General features: G+C 36.8%; 1 protein-coding gene across 1 annotated transcript in view; it reads right to left on the bottom strand.

The window, feature by feature from the left end:
• Positions 1 to 2,157: 2,157 nt before the first annotated feature.
• Positions 2,158 to 19,536, bottom strand: part of ST8SIA1 (ST8 alpha-N-acetyl-neuraminide alpha-2,8-sialyltransferase 1) — a 133,956-nt gene continuing 116,577 nt past the window's right edge. Inside the window, exon 5 of the mRNA XM_045829772.1 lies at positions 2,158 to 10,196. Within this exon, the coding sequence (XP_045685728.1) occupies positions 9,710 to 10,196 (487 nt within the window). The 3' untranslated portion in view covers positions 2,158 to 9,709. The remainder of the gene's footprint in view (positions 10,197 to 19,536) is intronic.

The raw sequence follows: 19,536 nt of genomic DNA, 5'->3' as shown, positions 1-19,536 counted from the left end.
AACTAAATAAATAAAATCTTTAAAAAAAATTTTGCCAATTTCTCTTTTTTCATTATTCCCTTACCCTTTCCTTAAAGGAAACTTTTAAGATGTTTTCCCCCAATCATTGTAATGTTTAAAATTTTTTTGCCTTCTAAAACCATTTTTTTCTTGTGGAGGCAATATCACTTTCATTAAAAATGAATGCTCTGCATGATATGGTAAAGAACAGTAATTGTTAATTCCATAAGCTCCTTTCTACACTTTTTGCTATAAAATGTGTCCCTTGTTCAAAAGGATGTTGCATGTTATACTATGATCCCAATATGGTGCATAAGTCATTCTGCAAGTTCATGGATGCCTGAGGCTGGCAGGAGGGTTGAGGACAGGAAGGCAAACCCAGGATCAATGCCTATTTCCATGAGAAGAAATTGCTGCATGCTCCTCAATAACCATTCTTGACCTCTCAAGGCATTACTGATTCTCTGGTATGGTGATTAGATACAAGTTAATCTCTTTTCTCATCCCACTACTTTCTCAATGGACTTCCATGCAAAATGGTTTTGGTAGCAGGTGTGGAGGTTATGCATGGAATCAATCATCTGGCTTCCACCGCTGCTGAGTGCCCAACAAATAATAGCAAAGGCCAACGTTGAACCCTCATCAGAAAACCATTTTCCAGGAGATCCACAATGCACCTGGTGGGAGGTTGATTATGGTGAACCCACCAAATAAATACTCATACTCCATTCTTACTCCCACTCACAAAAGGTTGAAATCTTCTTGATTGAAGTCTACCTTAAGACAAACTCTTGATTGCTCTGTAATCTGACTTTTGATTGCTTTATCATGAAAAAAAATTCACAAATATTGAGACTTTTTGAATTCATGTCTGGAAACTATAACTCTTGTGAAGGAAAGAAATCACTTTCACTCTATATAAAAGAAGTAACAAAGGGCTGTTTCCCCATATTTTTGAAGTCCCAGAAACAGGATAATATGGCTTGGATTTATAAATGTTAAGGATAATTAGATACAGCCTTATTCATCCCCTGTTCTCCTGATCATTCACGATTAACTTCATGAGATTCAGCTAAACCAGCCTACATCTTCAGTTTTTCATATCATCATGAATCTGAGTGTGTATCCAAAATAATACGTTTTCAAGTAAAAATACAGTTTGTGACTTGTAATCACCCTCATTTTAGGTTTCGGAATTCTTGAGTAATTAATGCCTTTGGATACTTAATATCTGTTTCTGAATGCTTTAATTGAAACAAAGTAGAGCAGCAGGACTCAGTAATATTTAGATTTTTTTTTTTACTTAATGATAGTGTTGAAAACAAGTTAAATCTGTTTCCCTCATATGGTCTGAGAATAGGTTGGGGTATCCACATTTATACTGGAGCTCTGCCTCCCCTCCCAAATGATTCAGCTAAACATCATGAACATTTAACATTAGGTAATAGAATGTACTTTCCTAAAATAGCTGTAGCCCAAAAGGCTGTTGTGTGAGAATGAAGTCAAAGAATTAATAAGATCTGCATAAAACACCCTAATCAATTTCTGAGGAGAAATATATAACCAAGGACGGACCAAGTTCACTTTTGCTGACGTCCCTCCCTCTGAGAAAGCGTCAGGCAAACTTGGGCCACTCAAGCCCAAGGGAAATGGGAGTTTGCAGCAATTACCTAAGTAATTCAGGCACGAAGGCACATAGGGCTTGTCAAAGTCACCCACGGGAGCAAAAGGAGAATCTGAATGTTTTGAGTCTTGGTAGGAATGTATTAAACTATCTCTAGGACACATAAACTGGTATTGACTTCTTTCATAAAGGAAAATGTTTATTGCTATACAGAGTAAGCTCATGTACGTATGTCATAGGAAATAAATGTTCAATTTTCTTTTTATTTTAATTTGCCCAATAGAGAGTTTCTTTCACCCACATAAGATATACCAAGAGTGTTCTTATGTTCTGTTTATGGCATCTACAATACTATATTTCTCAGGTAATTTTCTCACTAAGCAACATAAATTTTCATTCAGAAGAAAAAAATCAGTGTTACTGATATGGATACAAAATAAAGGAGGAACAGAAAAGGATATAGGATTACCCATACACTTCTGGGAAATAAAAAGACTTCACAAACTATTTAAAAAAATCATTTTATTCACAGGGTACATTTCCAAGTTTTCTCCAAGTAAGGGAGGTAGAGAAATTGAGACTTACGGAACCTTCTCACTACCAGCCATAATTACAATGAACACACCAAAGAAAAAGACATATTTTTATAGCAAACCTTCTCCAACGACATTGCATTTAGATTCTGTGGAAAGAAACAGTTCAGCAGAACCAACAGAGATAGGTACGGTTTTTTCCAGTCACACTATAAAAAGTACCAATTACAGATTTTTTTCTTACCCGCTCTATTTTACATGAAAAAAAGAAAGAAAGAAATGAAAAGCACTGATTTTCCCTACACCTCCTGTCAGCAGAATGTGGCTTTATTAGGAGGAAGTATTTCCATGCACACTTCAAAGGTTATTTCATTTTGTATTCTAAGCTAAAACCTTTTCCATAATTATTGCATTCGTGGACTGGTAGACTACATTACATGAAAAAGAAGATTTGAATTTTTCTGTTTTCCCCTTACCTCCAGTCTCTGCAAAGCTGCTCTTGAAAAACAGCTTGCACATCCGGGGAATAATACAACGTGTGCAATAATCAAATTAGAGATCAAAGAAAAACTTCCTTTTTCAAAGCTTTTCAGACCAACTATGCTGTGTGGGAACTGGAGTTCTAGTAATATTCCAGACTTTTTAAAACTCAGGCAAGCTTTGCACTAGAGCTAGCCTTGTCTGTTTTCTCCATCTTCCCCCTGGTGTCCCTGACTCTGATGTGCCCTGGGACCCTCGATCATCCCAAATCGTGAACCCTGTAATTTATGAGGGATGTCTACACTAATCTACCAACAAGAAAGCCCAGGGGATGGGTGGTTATGAACAGATGAGAACAGAAGCAGATAGATTCTTCGCTTCTGTGAATGCCAGAATCTGCTGGAGAAAACATTCTTAATCTATGCACCCTCCTGCAGCTGTCCCTGTGAGAAGGTTCTAGCTTCACAAAGGATATTTACATACCGTTATCAGACATCTCCAAGGCCTACATACTATTGTGCATTTATATAAAATAGTCACATTCACCACATTTATAAAACTTCTTGCTGATGATAAAGACACAACTTGGAACAGACGTGGTTATACCTCTAAAGCCACTAGGGTACATGAAGAAAATAGCAAAGAAAGTTGGAGCCAAGCCAGAAAAACGTTAAGGCACCCTCTGCCACCCTCCCTCAGATAGCCATCTTTCTCTTTTCAATGGGCATAAGTAATGTGAAGTGTGCGTGTCTGTGTGTGTGCATAAGAACATAGGGGAAAAAAACACATCTGGGTCTCCCTACATAATAATGAATATAAAATCCCTTTACGGCATAAAATGATACACGACCATGTTTCAAAGCATCAGGTTCAAGGTGACATTTCCTACTATTGCTGCCTCGTCATGACAGGAGATCTAGATAATAATCTTATTTTGGAAGTATGGGTCAAATTAGAAATGAAAGGAATATGGAAACAGGAGTGTTTCATATCCAGGCTCAAATACCAAGGAGAGCAGAACTTGGAGAAGGGTGGGAAGAGGGGAAGCATTTAGACGGTGAGGGTCCCAGTCGATAAACAGGCCCTCCTCTTCTGGTTTCTTCCCTAAGAGCCTCACAGCCTGGCTCCCACACTGTTCCCTCCAGCATCTTCCACCATTAGTCCTAACAGCTGCGTGGCAGTACATGGCCTTTAAAATGTCTGTAAAGACTTTATTTTGGGGACTGCACTCAAGGACAAAAACCTCTGCATTCTCTGCTCAGCCACCTAAGATCCCTCTGAATGGTCCTTCACAACTAAAACCCTGATTTTTATCTTCCTCTTTTTTTTCATTTTGGTTAAACCATTTTTAATATTATAACTCTCCGTTCTCTGGCTGCACAGAGAATAACAGACATATCTGACTCTCGATTTTCTCTACCCTGGATAACATCACATCTTGCAGATATTCATTGGTATCTTGTGAAGCATAAGCTTTTAAAATGACAAATATCTGGAGAAAATCTAATGAATTACATAAAAGCAGAGAGACATGATCAATAAATTTGGGTATTATTCTATAAAACTCCTAGACAGCTTTGCAACAATTGATTACATCCCACAACTTCAACAGGAAAGCAAACAGAAAGAATTTCAGCACACTGTATAGATCAATAAGAACACAGAGGAGGTAGGTAAACCATAAACAAAATATATTTCATCTTTTGTGCTTTAGAAAAGTTATAGTTACAGGCTTTGGCTATCACACAAATGCTCACAGGTATGATAAGCCAATTTATAATAAGTCATTTATTCCTTATTTGATACAAATACAAAAAATCAGAAATGCTGGCACCAGAAGAAAATTAGAAGGAAACATAACCACGTATTTTCCTATTGTGACGACGGCAAGCAGAGGTTGTGTTGTGTTTTAATGAGCCTCCCATTCATGCGCTTGCTTCAGTGTCTCACTTCTAAGATGTATGTAAAAAAATTCAAAGGACGAGACTAGCCTGGGGGTAAAGCCAATAGTATCCACTGTTTTAGGAAGGGAAGAAAAAAGGTCATGGCAATTGTAGATTCATACACACACACACACACACACACACACACACCTTCTTCCACTCGCTTAACCTAAATATTGTGGCCTAATATTTAGTTTATAAACAGACATGCCAGGCTCCAGGATTCCTTTGGGTTCATCTCCAGAGATTAAAAAAAATTCTCCATAGGAACTGGTGGAATATTTGCTATCTCCCTACCTTCAAGGACTCAGAAGATCCATCTGGATGGGGGGAAAAGCTCCACTTTGAATAATCACTGGCAGGACCATAATTAGGTCAGGGTGACCAGCATTCTGTCACAAGATACCCAAATTTAGAGAGCACAAGTGTGAGAAAAAAAATCAGCAACAGCAACAAAAATCTATCTAAGGCAGTGTAAAATTTTGAGCTTCTCAGCAAATTTCCACACCAGCTCTCTAGTCACAAGGCTACTAGCTCAACTCCAGGGTGAGGCCAGCTTCCAGGGGACTGGACAGAGATAAATAGTACTTGAAAGCCAAGGTCAAGGGCAGAGACTTCTCTGACACTTGGTTGCTGAGAACTTGAGAGCAAGGCCGCCTCCTCCTTTCCACATGCTTCATTCACTCCCTAGCACACAGTGGACCGAAGTTGTCAAAACTGCTAGTCATATTTATAGTTACTGTTGAGGAGGTTAGAGGCCTGGCCTGAGCTGAAGGCACCCGGAGTCGTGCACCCACTTCCAGCCCTGATGTGTACCCATCAGCAGACACGTAATCAGAGAGTCGACCTCTCCCTACACTGGGAAGATGAAGAAACGCAAAGCACAATTTTGGTCTCAGTCCTTATTTCTCCACATACTTTTCAAGTTCCCACAAAAATCCTTATCGCTTTGATCTTTGGAATCCTGCAAACATAAAACAGATATATTCCCTGGTTCTTACATAACACAATGAGAATTTCATACAGTTTTCAATGGACTGTGACATTTCTTCCTCTTACATCTCCTAACAAGGATTTGTCAGTTAAAAAATGTCACAAGGTCAATATTTTTAGACATAAAAATTAAAACCATACATGACCGATTTTCCACACACAGAAGAGTTTGTAACAAAGTGTACAACTACCATCGTTGCTGCCAAGAGGGATGCTGTTGATGTTGTTCCCATTTAGAATCATTTATAATACTTCTATAAATCTTCTGACTAATCTAAAAATATTTATGATAAATTTAGAATTCTAGGATATCTTCAGCTATTTTTTGAGATTTTAAAGCTATGTTGTTCATTGCTTCAGGTACAATTTGTATATAACCTAAGTGAAGGTTTTAGCCAAAAGAAGGGCACGAAACATCACAAAGCCAAACACAGAGCATTGTCTGAATATCTGACATTTGGGATCATCTGGATCATTTTGGATCATTTACCTTTGTTACAATAGTTAAAAGTGAACTAAACAGAAACAGAATCCAGGAAGCACTGTTTAACTTCTGGTGTTAAACGCAGTTTAAATGCACAATGTTGTATAAACTGCTGGTCAAATATTCTTTACACAGGTTATGTGCCCAAATGTCCTCTTCCATATAAAAATCTGTCATATAAAGTTAGTATTATTTTTGCTTAATCCCAACTCATAGGCACAGACAACAGCATGGTGATTTCCAGAGCGAAAGGGGGTCAGGGGAAGGTAGGAGAGGAGAAGAATGATGGAAGGAGATTTGACTTGGGGTGATGAACACACAAAACAATATACAGATGATGTGTTATAGGGCTGTTCATGTGAAACCTATATAATTTTATTAACCAATGTCACCCCAATAAATTCAATTAAAAATTAAAAAGTAAAACAAAATCCTTTTTTCTTTCTGATGGAATGACTTAATCCTTCAACTATCTGAATTCTACACTAAAGTGTAATCAAAATTAACCAGAAGTCATCCTCATTCATGATTCTTACCATTGACACAATTTTCCAATCGGAGCTGACAGAAAGTCCCCACTGGGAACACATGTTCAGTCCTTTCAGCGCCACTTCGGCCTTCATGGAGCAACCTAATTTTTGTCACTAAAAAAACTTTAAAAATTAGATTGATGTTTGAGAGTGACGTCCTCTCTTGGCAGATGCATTGAAAGAGATGAAATATTTCTTATTGAATGTGTTTACCATAACCTGAATATCTTCTGAGATGAATCTTAAGAGTCATTAATATAAAAATATAATTGACTAAATTTGGCAAAGTATGAGGCACAATTCTGAGATCCTCAATTTCAAAAAAAAAATAAATAAAATGATGAGAGTTTAGAACTCAATTTCTTAATAGAGTATTCCAGAGTACTCTGCAAGACAATTCTAGACAGACCCTCATTTAGGAACACACATATTTTAGTAAGGATAGAGACACATAAGTTTAGTCTACATACACAAGCACACACTCCCAGTCTCGGGTTTAGTTACAGCTATCTAACCACACTAAAGGAAATATGATGCCACACCTGTAAATCGTCACTATAGAGTCATCCCAACTTTAATCTACTCTAAGAAAATACTCTCATTAACTTGTAGTCAGACTTTGAATGACACAATCACATGTGAGTATCCTTAAGTGAAGACAATATGGAACAATCAAAATATTTTGGTCTAATCCAGGGTTTCTCATCCTCAGCACTACTGACTGACACGTTAGACTCAGTAGTTCTTTATTTGTGAGGAATCTGACCTGTGCATTTTGAGTGCTTAGCAGGATCCCTGGCTTCTACCCACTAGATAGATGTCAGTAACACCCTCCAACTCATGACAATCAAAAACATCACCCAATACAGAAGGAGAATCACTCGGTTTGAGAATCACTGGTCCAAGTAAACACTATCAGTTTAGGATATTTTGGTTTTGCCTTTCAGAAGCCACAGATTTATGGACTCGACATTGTACAAATCTATTGCACAAATCTATTCCAGGAGTCACTACAAGATGTAACATTTCCAGATATACTTTCAATAGAACTGTGATTCATTGGCTTTATGTTGCTCATTAATTACATTTTAACAAAGCACTAATTTGAGTGACATTTTATTAACATTTGTATGTGTTTTTCATTAGCCCTTTTATATTTATGATGAAGTATATAGATTAAAATGTATTCCTTTTTAAGGTAATTATTAATAACAACAGCTCAAAAGAGGAAACATATTCAGGACTGCACATAGTGAATATTTGACACAGCTCACTCAATAGTAGATTTGCACTACATTTTTGCTGCCACATGGGATCAAAATAGCAAATCAGTTCTGCACAGAATCAATACTCTCAAATTCTTAACATTCTAAGTATTAGCATAATCTGTGTTATGTCAACCAGTCATATTTCAACTGCTGCTTTCTATAAAAACCTCAAAATTCTATCTTATTTATAAATTTCTTATTCCAATAATATAGATATTTTCCAAGGGCATTGCTATCTTGGTAGCTTTTAAGTTAATTTACCAAAAACTGCCACCTGTTTTAATCTATATTGTGTACTATTTCTACTATTTAAAAAATGAAACTTTTTGGCACAGTTTACCTAAATTTTGGCTATACTTAAAAAAAACACAAAGATGATGATTTCCAGTGTCTCCTTTTAGATTAAGGCATCCCAAAGAACAATGACAATGAAAGGCTTCCTTTACCCTTCTCTGATATGTAAACACATCTAGCTGCTTGAAGTCTGTCAGAGTTTGGCTTTCTAAATTGTCCTACCTGCTACTAAGAAAATAGATAGCTACTAACTCACATCTCTTCACTTGTATGAATCTGCCTTGTATGAGCATGTTCCACTCATGGTCCACTGAAGGGAATCAGAATGAGTAAAACAATTCTGTTCATTTGGGGTAAGCATTTGGGAGTAAGGCTTACATCTCACGCTGGTATGAGCACTATGAGCAGCAACCAGTTAAGCTGGCTTATCTTACATCGGGGTGTAATGGGTAGTACATAATACATTTACAGCTCTCTAACACTGGTTACAGGTTTATTTGTTTTTAATACCAGGTTACGTGGGTTCAGCTTTCATAGTTGCACAGGAATGAGCTTTGTTTAATCGAGTGTGTGTGTATATGTGTGTGTGAACGTATGGATGCTTGCATGTGTGTGTGAATATGCTTTCTCTCAAAGTGAATACATCATGGTAGATAGAAAAGGGGGGAACCTTCCACTCTGTCTTTCAGAGACTAAGTTTATACCACTGGGGATATTAAACTATGAAGACAATTATGCAAATAGTTTGCAAATAAATAATGCACTCACATTTGTAGTCTTTTTGCACTAAAATACCAATAATTCAAACTGGCTTACAAAATGTAGACCTAAAATTGAATTTATGCCCTAAATTCTGATGAGGAGGAGAAGTGATTCATGTTATCCAGACTATGAATCAACGCAGTCTAAATTCAACAATGCTTCACACTAAGTAGACCTGACAAAAGGGGAGGAAGCAATTCTTATTTAATATTTTTAAATGGAAGGAGACTAGAGCTAACATAGACTTGGTTCAACAAATCACAAAGTCAGCTGCGGTGTTTTATATCCTTAGATTTTTTAAAATCTATCTCATCATCTACTCACTGCCCCTAAATAGAGCAAAAATAAATAATAATTTTTAAAAATCTATGGTTCCAATGTTAGTTTCCATATGTAGTTTTTTAAATGAATCCAGTTTGTATTGATAATCAGCAACACTTTGCCCTGGTATTTCCTTTATGGACCTTGAGTAACTCCTCAACTTCAACAACTGGAGTTCCATCTTATTTGTGAACTGCACCTTCTTGATTTAAACCATGTAAATGTGCTTTACCAGCGTGATTTCATCAGAATGTTACTAGTTGCAAATCCACAATGTGCTATAAAATATTTCATAGGACATTTTACTTCTTATTTGTCCTCCAAGCCAACATTAAAAGGAGAGTTTCCCGTGGATGGTGGTGGTTGTTTGCAAGTGGCCCATGCAAATCCATGAAATGACTTCACCATTTCCTTTTGTGGTCATGTAGAAAACCTAACAAAAATACCCTGACTTAGTTTTTCCTTTTCCCACTGTCCCTAGGAGGTGGGCTGCAGCGAGGTGTCCTCACACGGGTCTAGCTGCATTCTCAGTGCACCGACTTTATGAAGATACCAGAGTTGGAGAAACTCCTCCGGCATGGCATGAAAGCCAGAGAAGGGCAAGACATTATCATAGTAGTGGTGACTGATGGGCTGCTCATGCATATTCACAGAGAAGGGCCAGAAGCCATAGATGGCCACCTCCTCACAGAGGCCCAGGGCTGCGCTCACCAGAAAGAGCCCCGTGGACAGGCGTTTGGCATGAATTCCCCTACTTTTCCAGAACTTCCCAATGCTACGCAGAAAGTTGGGGTTAGCAAAGAGCACTGTTTGATTCGCACCGACATCTGATAGCGTGTAATAGACCCGGAGGGATGGCTCTGTTCCTGTCTTCATAGAGAAAGCAGGCATGTAGATGTAACTGTGGTTATAAATTTTCATGTTGTCCACAAATGTCTTTCTGGACCACAGCAGGTTCTGAAACCTATTAAAGAGAAAAAGAGGCTCAATTAACCTGAAGAAAAAAAATTCATCAACATCCACTCTATTGTTCTTCTGATGGCCTTAACAGCTCATATCATCCTTAACTTCCAGTTATCTCTCATCTTGTAGTTTGCCTTTCCCCCACCTCTACATCCTAAACTCAGGTTAACATTCCTTAATGGAATTCCTTCTGAACTAACACACATTGTACATTTCGTTCTCTTCATTTTGTTTGCTTGGAGTGTAAAGATGATTTAATACTCATGAATGCAGAAACTTTTGGTTACTGGATAAGATTTTGATAAAAGCTTCTTGTGAGTCCTGACATAAGCACAGGACTGGTTTCCTCAACTGCAAATCAAGGATCTTCTTCTAAAATACTTCTTCCCATCGGAATTCTATGATTTTACAATACAAGTATTCAGATTAACCAATGCTATATTGTGACTAAAACACAGACAAAAAGACTTGTTATTATAAAATGATGCTAAGAGTTGCCCATATTGCTTGCATTAAAGAATTCTTCTTTCCTATGTTCTTTCATTTTAGATTACATGAAGTGAAAGTTCAAATATATTTCCCTAAAACTGATGGTACACATCCTATGTGTCAGGCATTGGGGAATTAAAAATTTAATTACCAAATTTGGGGCCTTAAAAAATTCAAGTAGTTGTGGAAACAAAATTATAAATGAGTGCACATATTCTAATGCAACATTAATATTCTGATAATAATCTAATATTCTGTTGCATATCAAATGCAACATTTGATATGTGTAAAAAGCCAGGAAATTTAGTTTAAAATAATTCATTCTGCCTTGGAAGAGGATGTGGAGTTCAAGAAAGCTACAGAGAGGAGATGACATTTAAATATACCTCCTTAGGGAAACAGGAAGGACAGCAACTAAACTAGAAGGGACACTTTGGTCATTGACAAGGACATACAGTGTACTAAAACTAGGATGAGGATTCTGTGTTCCTGTAATGAGCTAGGTGGAAATGATAGGGGTCAGGGCTGAAGATGAGGTGTGTTGAAAACAACTGTGTGTCTTTGGATTCACTCTGTAGTGACAGGGAACCTTCACAGCAGTGAGTACTTATAGCACTGACTATTTGGATTACAAATAATTCATCATTTGTTTAGTGGTCAGTCAGTGTCAGAAAGGTAACTCTGGCATTTAGAAAGTGTTCTGGGGAAGAAAGGGGCTGGTGGCCTAGAGACCAGTTAAGAGGTTGCTGATACAGCTCAGAGGGAAAACAAAGGGAAACAGGCAATGAAATAGCTGAGAGCTTTGCAGCAGCATCTAAGAATGGGACTGAGCCACAACTAGCTGAGGGATTCTGGCCTGACATCTCTGCAGGGCTCATCATAAATATGTGAAACCAAATTTCTGAACACACAAATCCACATGACTTTATGCAGCAATCAGTGTTTTTAATTCTGCCCGCCAAGAAAGGTGTGTTTCTCAAGCCCAAAGGAAGGGAAATTGCTTAAGTTTTCTTCATGTCCTTGACTTAGCAGCCTGTGTTAGCAATTTTTACGGGGCCCTGACAAATAGAGAAGTGATCATAGCGTTTTTAGATGGAATCACTTTACCGTAGATGTCATGGAAGCACAATTGAACCATATTCCAGAGCTGAGTGAGCTTCTCCAACAGAAATTCCTGCTTTCCAACTTCCAAATAGTCTCTTCTTAGACAATTTTAAATTCTCTCATCTTTTTAAATTGCCCATCCTAATTTTCTATTCTCTTCCTCCAACACTAATTCAGTCTCAATAATGTAGACACACCCTGAAGATAATAATATCCCACTTCGTTTGAACAGTGGTTCCCAAACGCTAGCTAGAAAACCTGAAATTTTAGCCAGCACTCTCCAGTGATTCCATGATGCAGGCATCCAGGGGACACACTCAACAGATCAGAGCCAACAGTGCAATCTACCTAGCTCTCTGCGTCTACTCCTCAACATCTCTTTCTTTACATCTTCTAATTTTATGCTTGTTGCGACTCTAAGAGGAAGAGTGTTCCCTCTTCCCCTCTGTTCATGGAACAAGCTATTTCACATTTTCCAAAGAACTCTTGTTCAAGGTGGGTTTTCCCTCTTTAAAACATTCAGCCTCTCCATCTCTACTGAATTATCCCCTTCTGTCTTTTAAACATTGTTAGAACTTAATAAGAGAAAAAATTTCCGATGTCCACATTGTTCCCAGAGCTACATTCTAGGTCTCATTGCACCAGCAATGTATAGAACAGTTAGTATACTTCCAGTTGTTCCCTTTTGTTCTCCATAAACAATTCCTTCCTTATTGCTATGCAGAATGACTCCTATTCCACAGGACTCTGCTGGCTGATGGAAACTCCTTATTTTTCTGGTGGAACACACACTAATGAGAATTAAACACTGCACCAATAAAATCAGGGTGATTGATTTTATGTTCCCTGTCTCAAAGCTGACTGATTACCTTGAACAGGGTAGTCTTCCTTCCTTGAGTTTTAGCTTTGAAAAGAAAGGCACATCTTGGATTTACTATACTCTTAATTTTATTGACAATGTTAAAAACAGCCCATACTGTGTATTATATTTTATTACTTTTATCTACTCCATTCTTCAACAAATGGCATTACTTGACTCAATTCAATAATTATTTGTGGCATAACTAGTATAATTAATGTCATCCTGATCAACAGTTTCATAAGAATGGTTTTGACTTTTACTGAATTTTTAAAAATTCAATGAGAATTATAAAACAGTGGTCTCCAGCCTATCTCTCCAGCCACCTCATACCCAGTACCCTTCATGCCCTCACCCTGAACTCCAAGCATCCCTGAACGTACACTCTTTCACATTTTTCATCCATGTTTTTGCTCATCATTCATTGTGCTCCTGAGGCCTGCCTATACATGAAGACTCCACTTAACCTTTTCCATCAACAGTTTAGTCCTTCCTTCCAACTTCATCTTTCAAGAGTCTTCTTTAAGCTCCTCAATATGAACTAATCATGCCATCTGAGAATGTGTACTTCTTGAAGAGAGGGAAATATCTTATTCGTCTTTTAATCTTTATAACCTAACTCAGAATAAGGATATATTGTATGAATAGAAAGCTATTTTTTAACATTTATTGTCGTTCAGTTACAGTTGTCCTGCCTTTTTCCCCACTGCTCACCCCAACCCCATCCCCCAACTCCCACAGTCAATCCCCTCATTGTCTGTGCCCAAGAGTCCTCTATTTGTAGTGTTCCTTTGCTTGCCCCTTCCCCATCTTTCCCCTATTCTCCCCCTCCCCACTCCCCTCTGGCCACTGTCAGTATGTTCTTTATTTCCAAGTCTCTGGTTCTATTTTGCTAATTTGTTTGTTTGGTTGATTGAATACCATGGAACAGAAAGAAAGAACTCCTACCCTTTGTGACAGCATGGATGGAACTGGAGAGTATTATACTAAGTGAAATAAGCCAGGTGGTGAAAGACAAATACCATATGATCTCACCTATAAGTGGAACCTAATCAACAAAACACACAAATAAATAGAAAACTATTAAGTAATAATTGAAAAAGAAGAAAGTGAAAATAAAAGAAAAAAATGCAAGTGAAATCAGATCAGCCAATGAATTATTAAAAACAAAAATATAGTGAATATAGGCAAGAAATAGAGAAATATACTAATAGAACACAGTAGAAAGCATAGAAATGCAGCACATATTACACATAAATTTAATATGTGATATTAGAGACACAATGCATGACATTTTTTAAAGTTGTTAATAAACAATGCCAAGATAACTAGTTAACAATTTGAAATTTGAGGGGAAATAGATTCATGCTTGACAAGATAATTATAAAATAATTTTAAGGTAAGATAATTATTTAAAGTTCACATTGCAAGAAAAACTAAAAACAAAGTTATCGGACATTTATAGATATCTTTTACAAAGTAAAATATTGAAAAAATTGATTATATCAAGATGAGAAAATCCATTCCTGTGAAAAATAAGATAACTAAAAATAAAGAAAATGACTAAAAAATATTTTCAGCCAATATGATAAATAGAAGGTTAATATTGAAAACAATATGGTTTCAAACTATTGATACATTGGCATAAAATGGACAAAAACAAAAAAATTAACCTAAAAGAAATCGCAATGGATAAAAAACATTAAAATGTTCATCTTCAGGCTGCCGGTCAACAAACTGAATAGAATCAGGGAAGGGAAGGACCCAGCTCTCCCAGCTATCTAGAAATGAGAAAAGATGTTTTTTTAAAATCTACATCCAACCTGAAAAAAGAAAAGAAGGCATACCCTCAGTGGACCCCCAAATCAGGGCTACCTCTGACAAACAGGAAGCTCCCTGAAGGAAATCAGCACATAACTCCCTGGTCGAGCATCACTCTCAATGGCAGCAGTGTCCTATGCCAAAAGGAGGAGCAACTGGAGAAGGTGGGTGTTTGGGAACCTTCAACAAGGTTGCTGTTAAGACTATGGGGCAGCAAGGTGCACTGAATCCTATGATCCTGGATGGTCAATTACCACTGTGCGTGGTGGCAGCAGGGGCGTCGGGGGGCAGACAGGGGTTGTTTATGTCAGGCTCTAGGGAGGAACAATGACTGCTATCGAAATAGCTAGCACAGCCCAGGGAAAACTGGGATGCTTTTCAATGCATACAGTATTGGAAGCCAGGCTCATAGTTCTCAAGTAGAATATCGACTCTGACAGGCCAAAGGAAAGATCTGTATATAGTGATACTTGGGAGTCACCCAAAAGAAAGCCACCTTACCACCTTCTCTTTGACAGAGAGTAAATTCTACCTGTCGAGAAGTTGTCTCTGCACAGAGCTTCTAGTCACCAAATAAGGACAGACACCCAAGATCAGAAACACTGAAGAAAAGTCTCTAATGTGAGGGTCAGAAAACAAAACCAAATAAAGAATTCAGAGGAAAACAAGATTATTCAAGGGGCAGAAAAAATCTTAAAAACCTATAATGTTTGTTTGGAAATATTAATAGGTATTGCATCTATGAACTAAGAGTAGAATAATCTACAAAAAACAAAGAAAACTTAGGTAATAAGAAAGAGCTGTTGGTAATTAAAACATATGACAACAGATGGGTTCTGATAAAGGAAAGTTCCAGAAAAACAGCTATACAGCAGGCCTTGAAAGCCATCAATCAGATTCCAGTGAGAGGAAAAAAACAGCTCCTAAAAGGCTGTCTCAACAACAATAGAAAAGTACCCCAACAGACTAATTTGTTCACAGGGATGAAAGAAGATTTGCAGCTCTAATGGATTCTAGAGATGAATAAGCCAGTATTGTATGGAAAGCCTTTATTTGCTCTGGGGAAAAATCAGCAGTAGAACAGGATGTTAAATAATTGGAATAGACTTTTGTCTCAGGTGTGAGCAGTACCTTGTAGACACTAAGGAAAGTCCTGACTATTGACGGAGATTGCGATGCATCTGGATCGAGAGGTCAGAAAAGGGAAAGTGGGTGTGCTGGGGAATGCCGTGAGGAGCATTCCTCACTTTAAGAAAAGTAAATCTCTATTTTCCCATAAGAAATCAGTAAATCAAAGGAAAAATTTTAAATTTCAATTAGGCATGTACTTTATAATGTAATAAGAGAAAAAATAGCTAGAGAATTTGAAAGTCTTAGAACATTACTTGAGGGAACATGAGACAGGATTGCTGCTTTCCATTTTAATAGTACTTGATTTTAAAAACTATGTACTCATATTATTTTGTTAAAAATGAAAATTAAAAATTTTAAATCATAAAAAACAAAAAACAATTTACATTGATCAAATGAATGTAATACTCAAGAAACTTTATGTACCTAACAAGATAGTTTTAAAATATATGTAGTAAAAACTGATTAGCATTCAAATAGATATTCACAAATCTATAACCACAGTGAGAGTATTCAATTTAAAAAGTCGATTATTTTTAAACATAAATAGAAATTTTCTAAAAGTGACCACACACTATGTCACAAAAAAAAACATATATTAAAGCAATTATCATCATATGGGCCATATTATCTAATCATAATAAAATAAAAGGTTAGCAACATAGCAATACATCAACTACACTGGAAAATAATTTTAAAGACATAGTTCAAATATATTTATAAGATATAAGGGAAATCTATCAAATTTAGTAGAAGATATAATTACCTATCTAGAAGGTACAAGAGAACCAACTGAAAAATTATTTATTGGAACCAATAAAGGCTTAGACAAGATGGATTTTTAAAAGTTCACAGCTAAATCAGGAATAAAGGAGAATTTCCTCAAGTGGATAGACTATCTATAATAATCCTTCACCTAATGTACTTTACGATGAAAAACTTGATGTTTTCCCATTAAAATGGGAAGCATGAGCCAAGGATGTCTCATCTCACCACTGCTTTCAACATTATAGTGGATGTCATGGCTAACACAATTAGACAAGTGAGGGAATAAAAGGTGTACAGAGTGTCAAGGAATAAGAAAAACTGCCTTTGCAATTGACACAATTGTTATATAGAAAATCCAAAAGCACTGACAAAAAAAAAAAAACCTCTCCTGGAACTAATAAATGATTAAAATGATTAGAGCAAGGTTGCAGGCTACAAGGTTAATATATGAAATTCAACTGGTTTCCTATATACCAGCAACAAACAGATGGAATTTGAGATAAAAAACACAATACCATTTACATTAGTACCTCCAATAATGAAATACTTAGGCATCCATCTAACAAAATATGGACTGTATGAGATCTATGTGAGGAAAACTACATAACTAATGAATAAAATCAAGGAACTCCCTATAATAAATAGAGAAATATGAGATGTTCATGGTTAGAAAAACTCAATATTGTCAAGATGTCAGTTCTTTCCAACGTTTTTATAGATTGAATGCAACTTCAATCAAAATCTTAGCAATTTTTTTTGGATATCAACAAACTGATTCTAAAATTTATAAGGAAAGGGAAAAAGAAGAGCCAATGTGATATTAGAGGAGAGGAGCAACGTTAGAGGACTGATACTACCCGAATTCAAAACCTACTCTAAAGCCACAGCAATCAAGACAGAGTGGTATTGGCAAAAGAAAAGACAAATGGATCAGTGGAACAGAACAGAGAGCCAAGAAATAGACCCACATGAATACAGTCAACTGATCTCTGAGAAATTAGCAAAGGCAATATACTGGAGAAATGGTGCTGGAATGACCAGACATCCACACGCAAAAAAAATGAGTCTAAACACAAATCTTTCACCCTTCACAAGAATTAACTCAAAATGGATCACAGATCTAATTGTAAAATGCAAAAATATAAGTCTCCAAGAAGATAACATAGGAGAAAACCTAGATGACCTTGGCTATGGCGATGATTTTTCAGATAGCCGAAAGGCACAACCCATGAGAGATCTAGTTGGTAAGCTGAACTTCATTAAAATTAAAATTTTGTGCTGTATGAAAGACAATTTCAACAGAATAAGAAGACAAGCCAAGAGCCTGGGATAAAATATGTTCAAAAGACACAGCTGATAAAGAACTGTTATCCAAAATATACACAGAACCCTTTAAAACTCAATAATTAAAAAAAAAAACAATTAAAAATGAACCAAAGACTTTCATAGACACCTCACCAGATGGCAAATAAATATATGAAAAAAAATGCTTCACATCAAAAACACCAAAAAAAAATGCAAATTAAAATGACATTCACATCTATGAGAATGGCCAAAATCCAGAACACTGACAATACCGAATGTCTGTGAGGTGTGGAGCTACAGAAACTCTCATTCATTGCTGGTGGGAATGCAAAATGGTACAGCCACTTTGAAGACAGCTTGGTGGTTTCTTACAAAATTAGCCACACTTTTACCCCACAATCTAGCAATCATGATCCTTGGTATTTACCCAAAGGCGTTGAAAATTTATATCCACACAGAAACCTGGACAAGCACATTCATAGTTGCCAAACTTGCAGCAACCAAGAGGTCCTTCAGTAGGTGAATAGATAAACTGTATGAAATCCATACAACGGATTATGATTCAGCACTAAAAAGAAATGAACTATCTAGCCATGACAAGATAGGGAGGAAGACTGAATTCATGTTACCAAGTTATAGAAGTCAATCAGGAAAGGCCACATACTGTATGATTCCAACTACAGGACACACTGGAAAAGGCAAAACAATGGAGACAGTACAAAAGATCAGTGGTTGCTTAGGGTTAGAAAGGGAGAAAGGAATGACTAGGTGGGATACAGAGGACTTTTGGGGGAGTGAAAATACACTATGTGACACCATGTCGACAGAAACATGTCATTATATATTTGTCCAAACCAATAGGATGCACAACACCGACAGTGAACAATAATGTAAACTGCGGGCTTTAGGTGGTTATAATGTGTTGGTGCAGGTTTGTCAGTCGTACAAATGTACAGCCCTGGTGTGGGCACTGGTAACGGGAGAGGCCGTGCGCTTGCGGATAGGAGGTACAAGGAAACTCTTTGGACTGTACTTTCCTCTCGCTTTTGTTGCAAACTTGAAATTGCTCTGAAAAATAAAGTCTTTTAAAAAAACCCATCACAGTTTCTTTGTACAACAGCAATCACATTTTAGAGAAAAAATAAATAAAATAAAATAAATTAAAGATATATTATAAAATTTTAAAATAAAATAAATTACAGATATATTATAAAATTAGCACTGCCAAGTCAGAGATGAGCAAGTCCAAAGGGCCAACGTACATATTAAAATATACACAATCACAAAGGTGGAATTTATACCAATTAAGACTACAGTGAACGAGCAGTTTTCTATATGTCTAATTGTTAAAAATTAAGAAACAGGTTAATAATTACTAGAAAAAATGTGAGAAGTGGGTAGTTCCCTGCTTCAAATGGGAGTATGAATTGTTACAGACAGTTCAGAGGGTGTTTTGGCACTTTTGATACACACACTTACTGAGCCAGCCTTTCCACTTCTCAGCTGGTGCCCTTGATATTTGCAGAGCAAATTCCCTCACTTCTCTCAGGTCTTGACTCAAATAAATTACCTCAGAGACGACTTTCCTGACCACCCACCTCGTCGCTCGCCTTTGTTGCAGTCATTCATAGTACCTATCACCACATGACATTTTATTATATGGGTATGTCTTTGTTTATTGTTTGTGTCTTCTTGACTGTCCATGAGGAGAACTGTTTTGTTTACTGTTACACCCACTGTGCCAGGAAGGATGCTGAGCAACAGCACTAAGTAGACATTCATGAATGTTTGCAGAAGTATACAGAAAATCAGAAGCAAACTAAAAGTCTATCACTAAGGGGATGGTGAAACAAATAATTATATC

Source organism: Phyllostomus hastatus, unplaced genomic scaffold, assembly GCF_019186645.2.
Source record: "Phyllostomus hastatus isolate PE091 unplaced genomic scaffold, TTU_PhHast_1.1 phas_scaffold_93, whole genome shotgun sequence".
Classification (NCBI taxonomy): domain Eukaryota; kingdom Metazoa; phylum Chordata; class Mammalia; order Chiroptera; family Phyllostomidae; genus Phyllostomus; species Phyllostomus hastatus.
Note: the sequence above shows the minus strand (reverse complement) of the source record. Positions and strands in the feature narration are given on the sequence as shown.